Raw genomic sequence first — 11,446 nt, forward strand, 5'->3', positions numbered from 1 at the left:
TTCTTCATCCTTTATCTATAAATATATATATATATATACTGTATATACAGGACTGTCTCAGAAAATTAGAATATTGTGATGAAGTTCTTTATTTTCTGCAATGCAATTAAAAAAACAAAAATGCCATGCATTCTGGATTCATTACAAATCAACTGAAATATTGCAAGCCTTTTATTCTGATTTATTGCTGATTATGGCTTACAGCTTAAGAAAACTCAAATATCCTATCTCTAAATATTAGAATATCATGAAAAAGTATACTAGTAGGGTATTAAACAAATCACTTGAATTGTCTAATTAACTCGAAACACCTGCAAGGGTTTCCTGAGCCTTGACAAACACTCAGCTGTTATAAATCTTTTTTTTTACTTGGTCTGAGGAAATATTAAAATTTTATGAGATAGGATTTTAGAGTTTTCTTAAGCTGTAAGCCATAATGAGCAATATAAAAAAAAATAAAAGGCTTGCAATATTTCAGTTGATTTGTAATGAATCCAGAATGCATGACATTTTTGTTTTTTTAATTGCATTACAGAAAATAAAGAACTTCATCACAATATTCTAATTTTCTGAGACAGTCCTGTATACATGTATATGTAATGTATATATATATATATATATAATATATATATTTATATAAGTATATATATAGAGAGAGAGAGAGAGAAATAGATTTATAATTTTTATTCAAAATATAATACAATTAATAATAAAATAACAAAAGTAAATCCTGTATTATTATAATAGATGAAGCTACCCTGTAGCATATTAGGTAGCTATATGTGTATTGTATATAATATATAATTAAATGTTGTATTCTTCTGAAATACATATTGATTACTTTTACTTTCAAACTTTACATATATTTAATAAAATATATATGTATATATAAATATAAACATATTTGTATATACAAGTTATTATTTGTATTCCCGATTGTCGAATGTAATACAAACACACGTTCACATTCAGCCACACAAATACAAATGAAGATGAGTCACAGCAGAGTGGGAGTGAAGAGGAAGAGAGGAGATGATGGAGAACGCTGGAGAGGAGCAGTGCTGGAGTACATTTTTCCTCCACTATATTATTACTACTTTTCAAATTGAGAGCTCTGCACACCAACCAGTGGTGGATGAAGTATTGCGATTATACATATATATATATGTGTGTTACACTGGCAAGCTGAGTACTTGTACTTTCGGCATTCTTTTGATATCATGTACATAAATGTATTGTCACTTTGTTTTTACACTCTAGAATTGCTGCTTTACTTCAGTAAACTGCACTTCTGACTGGCACCAGTACTTTGCATTATTTTGTTTATGATCTTCGTCACCCGACCCACAGAACAAATACAAACCCAGACCAACAGAAACTGTATCCCAGACATTTATTTCTAGACTGCGATACAAACGATAGTTAAAAGGCACAGTTTGATATCTAAATGTAAACAAACCACCACAGCTTAAAAGCACAAGCGCTTTCTCTTCTATTGCTCCTGTAATAACTGACAGGTCTTTTCATCCACGAAAATCTAAGTTTCTGTGGAAAAGTAAGGAACAATTACAAAATATATATCATCAGCTTAGAAGCTTTTAAATGAACTATTACATAAAAAACATTTACAACAAGAACAAACTATGAAACGTTTCAACGAGCAAACTTCCTCTCCAATAAGCAGCTACTCGTCTCTTCTGATACAACACACTGTAACAAGAAGTTTCCTTTCCGTGTCATTAAAATATTTCCTACTAACATCCATATTGGAGTGATTTTTTTATTTATTACACATGACATAAATATAATGTAATTGACCTTTTAAGAAATGTTTTGAAAACATTTAAATATGACCCTGGGACCTTTAAAAAAAGTCCCACTCTTGAAAAATACAGAATGAAAGCTCCCAGATAAATACTGCACATATGCCTAAATGTCCACTTCACCAACAACGCTGCCTCAGTTTACTCTCCTGCACAATATTTTGTTCTGAAAAAGTAATAAAATAGTCCTGAGTGGAGCGAGGAAAGAAGCCATTATTGCACAATTTAATTTAGAGTTCAATCTGTTTCGAGAAAGCTGTCCGGCAACTAATCTATTGACAAACGAGATCCAAGCTGATATTCAGTGATAAACCAACATCTCTCGTGAAACAGCAACGCTTCGGTCCAGACGGTCAAAAGTCTTCTTTTAAGTCTCCTCGAGTAGCTTCCGAAGGTTTCTTTGAATCTAGGAATTAGAAACAAGAAGGACATCTAAAAACATGCTTGGATTAAAAAAAAGATAGAAGATTAAACTCATAATGACTGTTATCTTCTGCGGATACTCCCATAGACTTGTCCAAAAGAATGTTCAACATTAGACGAGGAGATCGACACCTCTCCTATAGCTGTCTGCTAGACGTGAAGCTGCAGCCGGCACATGGTTAGCTTAGCACAAAGACTGGTAACCAGGGGAAACAGCTAGCCTGGCGTTGACGGCCTACTCGCACCTCTAAAGCTGGCAAATTAACATGTTATAACTTGCTTGCAATCATTCATCACTCAATAATATGAGTGATGGATGCATAATTCAACGCCCACAAGAGGGCAAGACTCTGCTCTACTGCCTCGCTATATTTGATGTGTAGATTCTCAAATAAAGTTAAAACCATTCGCAGCGTGTGTCAAAGGTTGCATGAATGGCTTCTCCCTCAATGACATAGATGGTGAGTGAGTTAACAATGAGATCTTTTTTTCTTCTCTTGGACGTCACTCATTTGTTTGTGTTGCTTCTCCAACAATGTGAACCGAACTCTGTTTAAACAGATGCCGGCTCTGCAGCGTCTAGATAACAAGCTCATGGATCAATAACGCCTCCCTTTAATCTGCCTTCTCTTCTAGCCCAGACTAGCCGTTTCCCCTCGTTTCCACTCTCTATGATACTGTCTCCATACTATTTCTTTACTGTAACAAACAAAATATATATTTGTTTTAAGTTCAGCACTTCAATGCCTCCATACACTTTTTATTTGGTCGACAGCTGCCCAGAGATCAGTGAAAATGTTTTTCAGGATTTAAAATAAATTCAGAATTTTTTTATATATGATATGAAACACATTAAAAGGAATAATTCACCCACAAAATGACAATTGGCTCATCAATTACTCATCTAATGTTGCCTTGACTTTGTGAAAAAAACGACAAAAAAATATATATATATTAATGGAATATATAACGACAGAAAAACTCAAAATCAAAACATTTCAAAACTCTCTGCGGTATAATAATAAGTCTCACTTATCCAGTGACACGTTCACAACTTCCCAAAGATGCGCTTCGCCAAAATCTCAATATTTAAAAAAACCCGTTTGGACTCGTTCGCCCATGCAAGCGTGTTCAAATAACGAATCAATATAACACAGGGTGAGTTATGGACGAACACATTTGTCGTGGGCGAGTTATTCCTCTACGCTGCTCAACGTAACACGGGAGACTTTTCAGTACATGAAAAGTGGACAAACCTTTTCTAGCTTGAACAAGTTGGAAGAGAGTTCTCCATAAATCTCAGCATTCACTTCTTCCTGAGGCCGATGACTCACCGCGTGTCTGCAACAACCAACACATGCACGGAAAATTAATAAGCGACAAACGTGACATGTCGCACCTCCAAAAAAAAAGAGGAGTGCATCTGATTGGTGACTCAGACATCACCTCAGTGACATGTGAATCCGGCTCTTACTCGTTACGAATGTGTTGCCCCACGGACACCAAGGAGTTCAACCGGTGCTCGAGAGCCACGATCTTGAACGCCATGTAACAGGAGGACAAGACGAGCACGCTCACTCTGCGAAGAGACGCACGCAAAACACATTCAGGTGGTTGCCGACACGCCCGAATGACCATTGTCTTGTCGCATTCTCCTATTCCGCCCACTGAAAAGGTTACTCACAGAAACAGATAGAGGAGCAGGATGGCTTGTAAGGAGATGGGCTGAGAGGGCTTGCTTTTGAGCTTTGGAGACCCTATGAGGAAAAGCAAAACGAATGAAGTATTAATACAAAATAAACTAGAATGGGCACTCGGTAGAGCGCATAACTTTGCATATGACAAGATTGGGCATTGAATTATGAACATTTTGGCATTAGTTGCATGCCAATTGGATAAAAATTGACCGTGCTATATTAAAAAGAAGATGTTGACCTTTCCATGACCTTAACCTTTGACCCGATCGATCCCAAAATCTAATCAAATGGTCCCCGGATAATAACCAATCATCCCACCAAATTTAATGCGATTCGGTTTAATACTTTTTGTGTTATGCGAGTAACACGCATACAAATAAATAAATAAATAGATAAATAAATACACGGCGATCAAAACATAACCTTCCGCATTTTCAATGCGAAGGTAAAAAGGGATGCAACATTAAAAAGGTCTATTTTTACAGTTTTAGGTCATTTATATTTAATGCATTGGAGGAAAAGATTGAGCCTGGCTGTGTCTGAATGTCACATAACCCACCTACCAGCACCTCTACGTTTAATATATTAACACAGTGGTTCTCAAATGGGGGTATGTGTACCCCTGGGGGTACGTGGAAGCACTCCATGGGGTACGTGAGATTTTTCTAAATATATTTAAAATTAGTATCCATTAAAAATAGTAGTTCTTTAATAAATATTCAAGTAAATACAAATGTACGTTCATAAACTAAATTTGATGTATTCTATTCTAAATCAGACACTGATAATACAGCGCTGTGTCTTACATGTTTTTTAAAAAAAACCAAAAATAGGACTTGGCTGAAAACATATTTCACAGGGGGTACAAAACTTAAAAAAAGTTGAGAACAACTCCATTAACACACTGTGTCTGGTTTCTGTAAACGAGATATAACGCGACTCAAAACCACAACCTGTTGTCTTCTACATTTAGTTTTTGTCTGAATTTACCCTTAAACGCACAAGAGTTTATCAAAACACAATGCGGAAGAAACCATACATATTGCATATAATCTGTTCATAACATTATTTACAACATATGGATCATACATTTGTTTGTGTGATACATTTGAAGTTGAGCTTAGCTTAGCATAGAAGCTGGAAACAGGGGGAAACAGCTAGCCTGGCTCTGTCTAAAGGAAACAAACGCCACCTTATCAGCGCCTCTAAATCAGCAGGAACACAAATAACAAAATACATCGATATTTGGTTTATAACCGATATTTCCACTCTGTATTTCTTCCGGGAATCACGATATTTATTTGAACTGAAAGATGACAAAGTGTCAAAGTACCGTTCTTCTGGGCAGCTCCGTGTTTTGGGCTCTGAGTCTGAAGATGAACGTCTGCGTGGACTGAAACTTCTGCGCTCTTCACTGCACTTAGAAATGTGTCCGGGAGGCCGGTGAAGTCTGCACACATGAAAAAGGAAAGGACTCGTGACTGGCTGTCAAAGTAAGTATTATTAATAGACTCACCAAACATATTTACTGATCAACAAGTGGAACTTATGCTCGCTTGAAAGATGAACACAACGAATAATAATGTTATTTGTCATTCGATAGGATCGTCACGGTTTTCATGCCAACGGTCTTTTCCATAACACAAATAAAAGCCTCCATAGATCACATTTCACTTGGCTTTCCTTCAGCTATGTGCACACTGAAGGGAAGCCTGTCCGAGCCACAGTGACACCCGACACCGAGGCACATTTGTAGAGAGGAAAAAAAGAAAAGAATGGAACGCACACACACACACACACACACACACACACACCAGTTATTTTGTCATAATCCGGAGTTTGAGAGCCGGAGCTGCTGCTCTCCATCATCTCCTGACGTCTTTGTTGCACAACTCCATCGAGGTTGGAGAAGTCTTCAGAAAGGTCCTGCAGTGCACAAACAGGAACACTTCTATATACAATGGCTACCACATACAGAGAAGGTATTGTATAACATGAGAACAAAGTATTTCTGTATATAAATTAAAAAAAGACAATCACAATGGAAAATACACAACAGTGAATACATCGAGTACAAAAACATCCCATAAACCTGGATGAACAAAGACTCATGACTGACCAAAGGAAGCAATGTGGGGCATTTCACCCTGAAGCTGTTTTCACAGGAGGAAATAACGGGGCTGCTAGTCTTATCCGCCTGGAAGGACATGAAGAACAAAATACATGTATTTGTGAGATGTAATACACTTTTTTTGCCACTTTGCAGCAGCAAAACAAACTTTAAACACACAACACTTAATTAGTATCTACTCATATAACTGCTATAGCTAATGTGTGAGCAAATAGTTTCCTTTCTAAACAGCCAGCAGACATGAAGCAACATCATGTTTTATTTGAGTTGCGTTTCTGGCCGATGAATATAAGTCTAATATCATCTCTTTTAGCTCCGTTTTGGTCCCCTCCACCTCCTGAAGGAAAGGGTTGTCTCTAAAGCTGCTAATCACTTCACTGAGTTGTTTTTTAAAAGTTTTTTTTTCTTTAATAAGTTATATGTGACTTTGGATAAGCTAATTGTTACCTCCGTTTCAAGTCGTTAAGCTAAGCTAAGATAGCCAGCTGCTGGCAGTAGCTTTATTCATATTAGCATACAAAACATTAGAAACTTATTTCCACAAATGTCAAAATATTCCTTAAATGTCAGCAATTTATTTTTTGTGTTTAGACTGTTTAGACTGCCTGGAGGTCACGGTGACCTCGGCAAACTGCATGTTCAGTCCAAAATACAAAAAATATTCAAAATAGATTTGGGATGCCGGAACATGCAAATGTTTCATATTTGGGCATGAACGATTAAATCAACCACCGAATAGTTGTAGACAAATGTTATGTCCGTCTTGTTAACAGCACAATAATAATGAAGAAAAATCTAAAATAGAAACCATTGAATTTTATTGCGACAAATAAGAGGTTCCTTACCTCCAAATGAAGGCAGATGGAATTCATGATTTTGTAGGTTGTGTTTCGCGAGAGGAAAGAAACAAACACATGCTGGAAAAAAACGAACATAATTTATTAAATCAGAATCACTTTCCTGTTGAAAACTGCCCACGTCAACAGTCTTCTCACCTGGTCACTGATTGTTTCGATCACCAGGGCGTTTGGCACCAACAGAGCAGTCTTAGTTTTTTTGATGAACGTCACAGACACCACTGGGATGGAAATCTGTAAAGAAAGAAAAAGAAGATATAGATTTATTTTGATATATATATATATATGTGTGTATATATATTTATGTATATACAGTATATATGTACAATATATATATACACATACATATTGTACATACACATATATACATATATATGAATATATATATTTATATATACACACAGATATAACTATATATATATATATATGTATATATTTATATATGTGTGAAAATATATATATTTATGTATATCTATATACAGTATATATGTACAATATATATACATATATACTGGATATACATATATATATATATAAACACACATATAAATGTATATAAAATAAAGAGACGCCACCATAACTCCAAAGTCTTTATACGTCTCTGTAGATGGAAGATGAACTTTATCACAGTTACCGGGACGCTCGTACCTTCGTGTCTCTGCCAAAGACTTTGGAGTGGAAACAGATCCAGTTATCGGAGAGGAACATTTTGCCCTGATATAAAATGTCTCTCTGCAGGGCACACGTGTAGCCTGTTGACGACAAACGGCGCTGAGTATCATTCCTTTGCTTCTCACGTGAGAGAGAAGAGAACCGGAAACTTACTCTGTTTGAGGAGCTCCTCTCTTTGGACCTCCTTGAATAACTTATGGTACTGGGCGTTTGGCTTTGATAACTGCAAAAAAAACGAGGCACTTTTTATTTTAGGCGACGAACTGCAAAAAAAGTGTAAGATGTGATAAGAGTTTGTGTGTCCCTACGTGACTGTGCTGTGGTTTCTTCCTCTCAAACTTTGTTTCACAGTCTCTGGGAATCGGCGCTGGAGCCGGCTGCTCCACTGGTTTCAATCTGACAATAAAAGATGAGCGATTGTGTTCAAGAATGCATCAGGAGGCAACAGCTTTTCTTCTTTGTTATAATATGCCCGTCATTTGTCTTTGCATAGCGTCAGCGGCGGGTTACATAAGGGCTGTTTACACAGCAACAGTCAAATATGTAAACAGCACTTAGTTCATGCAGGTATACACAACAGTCAGGTGAAACTAAAGAGCTGTGTGGACAACTTCAGTGAAATCTATTCCAAAATGGCGAGAACATTATATGTTCTTCTCTTCATTTCTTCAGGGGGGTTGCTAAGTTATAATATAAGCCTTTAATATATCAGAGAAGATGGTTGAAATTAGCTCTTTTTTTTTACCATAATGGCCGCATATTTATGTTGATAATAATCCAAAGACAAGACTGTTTTAATTTAATAAGAATCTGCAATAAATCCAGTTGTTCTAGCGCATCAACATATTTAGATTTAGTTCTTTTCAAGGGCAGAGACAATTATTTTGTTCATGTGGATGCACAATTAAATGTGAAATTCCACTTGTAGTTGCACATTGAGAAACTAATGTGTAACGTTTGTGAGTCTGTCCCTGCGTGCACTTTATTATTGTGCACGTGCTTTCAATACATAGAAAGTTAAAATAAATCCAACAATTATCTTCTTATATTAACTGCAAGAAAGAAGGTGGAAAAAAAGACCAAAGGGACATATTTAAGTACCTTACAGATATTCTTAGCTATAGTTGTTGTTGTCATTGGTTTAAGTTTAGCAGCCACTCAGGGGACAACCATTAAGCTTCCTCACCTCGTGCCGGCTGGTTTCCTCTTGCTCTCCGGCGGGTCTGCCTTGGAGTCCAGACACAGCTGGAGGTCTACGGGAGACCCCGCGCGCCTCCTCGGCCTCCTCTCCCCTCCATGATCCAGCTCAGACCTGCACACGTCACACAGGACACCTCCTGCTCATTGCCCTGTGCATCCACCAGCTGCACCCCGCCGTCTCCCCCGCTTCTCAACACATCCAGTGCGCGAGCTATACTTTATTCATAACGCGGAAACTTTAATATCTGCTCATATTCCGTGCCGCGTAAATACGCGTCGCGCGCATATATGTTTAAACAAAACAACAAAAAAGCGTTTCAGAGTCCTTTTAATTAGACGATGAAAAAGAAGAAAATAAATCAGGATGTGAATGCAAAGAAAAACCGACAATGCATGAGGCCTTGAAGGCAACCCGGGCCCTTTTACTCTCCATCTTTTCCCAGACTTACCGATTCCCCCGGGAGTCCCGGTGGGAAAGTTGCTCCGGGGCGGAGAGCAGCGGGGTCATTGGTCTGTCCGCCTGCTCGGCCATCAGCACCATGTTCACTTCATATCGTACGCGTCTTCTCGGCCATCGGATCCAACACAGAAGCCTCCAGGAAGCCTTTGGCACGGAAAGTTGTTTGTTGTGTGTGTGTGTGTGTGTGTATTGGGAAGCTCTAATCGGTGGACGGAGAAGCCCGGTAGAGGAGGAGCCGGGAAAGAGGGGAGGAGGGAGCAGCAGGGAACAACATCAGGGAAGAAGCCTGTTGCTGTGCTGTTGGGCTTCCTGTTATAAACAGTGCAAATAAACATTATTCACCTTTTAATAAAGTAGATAAATACAAAGTTGGCTTTTTGCGTAAAAAGAAATGCCACCGACTTTTGGGCAACTGGTTCCAAACTGTCTTCTTGTCCTGACTGATTTTCAAACTTCGGTTATTTCGGTGAAGTTATTTCAGAGTGTATTAGAGAGGGACTTCCAGCAGGGGGCAGCAGAGACCAGGTGAGCTGTACTTTCAGGTGTGGTTTAGGTTTTAACCCCACGTGACCGCCACAGTGTCAAGAAATACAATTTAAAGGACGGAATTCAAAGTGGAGATCTACTAAAGTACTGCACCTAAGTACTATTTAGAGGTATTGCACTTTATTAATTATCCTATTCTCCTACATCTCAGAGGGAAATATTATATGTATTATGTTAAGTGTTACTTTACAGCTTCAGATTACAAAATATAATCGACTCAATATTATGATATCATATTATAGATTAAACTACGCAGCAGTATATAAAGTAATTAAAATAAGCACATTAATACATCAATAATTATAATTCGGTAATATGATATTTTTTATTCTGGAATGATACATTCTGCATAATGCGCACTTGTATTCGTGATATTTTAAGTATATTTGTTTATGCTAATATTCTTTTTTACAAACATTTTAATGCAGGACCTACAATACTTTACTTTAAAGTATATTTACACTGTGGTACTGCTACTTCGACTCAAGATTCAAGATTCAAGATTCAAGATGTTTTATTTGTCACATACACACACAGGGTGTGCAGTGAAATGAAAGTGGCAATGCTCAGCAGGAATGTGCAAGGGCAACAAGTACACACTATTTACAATAAAAAACAACACAATATTTACAGTAAGTGTGTGTGTGTGTGTGTGTGCCTAAGAGGGGCAGTTGTGTGGGTCTATGTGGGGGTCCTGGTGAGGTCGGAGTTCACAATCCTGATGGCCTGAGGAAAGAAACTCCGTCTCAGTCTCTCTGTTCTTGCAGCGTGACTACGGAGGCGCCTGCCTGACCGCAGCAGCTGAAACAGTCTGTTGTTGGGTAGGTGAGGATCCTTCATGATCCTGCCGGCTCTGGTTCTGCACCTCCTGGTGAACAAGTACTGCAGGGTGGGAGTGTAGTTCCAATAGTGCGTTCAGCCGAACGCACTACTCTCTGCAGAGCCTTCCTGTCCTGAGCGGAGCAGTTGCCAAACCAGGCTGTGATGCTTCCTGTCAGGACGCTCTCTACAGCTCCAGAGTAGAAGGACTGAAGGATCCTCTGGGAAACTTTAAATTTCCTCAGCTGCCTGAGGTGGTAGAGGCGCTGCCTTGCCTTTCTCACCAGAGTGTCTGTGTTCGTTGACCATGTCAGATCCTCGGTGATGTGGACTCCCAGGTATTTATACCCGCTCACCCTCTCCACAGTAGTCCCGTTAATCCCCTCAAGTAAAGAATAATGAGTAGCCTACCTCAGCACACTACTACATTCTTGAGGTACTTGTACTTTACTCCATTTCCCTCCTTCTTTCTACATCAGAGAGAGAAATGTTGTACTTTTCATTCCAATATATGAAATTGATATAGCCAAAGTTACTTCTCAATAAGTTTCAAAGGTTGGCCCACATGTACCCCTTGGGGTACGTGAAGGCCCTCTCTAGGGGGTAGGCCTACGTGAGATTTGTTTCAAAGATATTTTAAATGAGAATCTCTTTAAAAAATCTTTGAAAATAGTTATTTTATGAATATTCAATACAATATAAGTGTATGTACATATTAAATGCTGCGTATTACATCTGTTTTTCAACCCAAAATGCTTTGCACTGGTCATGGGGTACTCGGCTGAAAAAAAAAAATTCACAGGGGGTAGCCTACATAA

The 11,446-nt window shown here is 38.2% G+C and overlaps 1 protein-coding gene across 2 annotated transcripts; it reads right to left on the reverse strand.

Annotated features, from left to right (window-relative positions):
- Positions 1–1,376: 1,376 nt before the first annotated feature.
- LOC130205221 (GRAM domain-containing protein 2B-like) lies at positions 1,377–9,436 on the reverse strand. 2 transcript variants are annotated; one of them, XM_056432446.1, is made up of 14 exons: positions 9,253–9,436; positions 8,790–8,915; positions 7,912–7,999; positions 7,757–7,826; positions 7,580–7,683; positions 7,070–7,165; positions 6,920–6,991; positions 6,063–6,140; positions 5,758–5,869; positions 5,277–5,393; positions 3,931–4,003; positions 3,721–3,825; positions 3,503–3,587; positions 1,377–2,229 (listed from the first exon to the last, which is right to left on the reverse strand). In XM_056432446.1, the coding sequence occupies exons 1-14, from the start codon at positions 9,342–9,344 to the stop codon at positions 2,191–2,193; spliced, it is 1,257 nt and encodes a 418-aa protein (XP_056288421.1). In that variant the 5' UTR covers positions 9,345–9,436; the 3' UTR covers positions 1,377–2,190. The 2 variants fall into 2 exon arrangements, with proteins under 2 accessions (XP_056288421.1, XP_056288422.1); XM_056432447.1 differs by lacking the exon at positions 1,377–2,229 and having other exon boundaries at positions 3,500–3,587; positions 3,693–3,825.
- Between the last annotated feature and the right edge of the window lie 2,010 nt (positions 9,437–11,446).

The sequence above is a fragment of the Pseudoliparis swirei genome, chromosome 15, assembly GCF_029220125.1.
Source record: "Pseudoliparis swirei isolate HS2019 ecotype Mariana Trench chromosome 15, NWPU_hadal_v1, whole genome shotgun sequence".
NCBI lineage: Eukaryota > Metazoa > Chordata > Actinopteri > Perciformes > Liparidae > Pseudoliparis > Pseudoliparis swirei.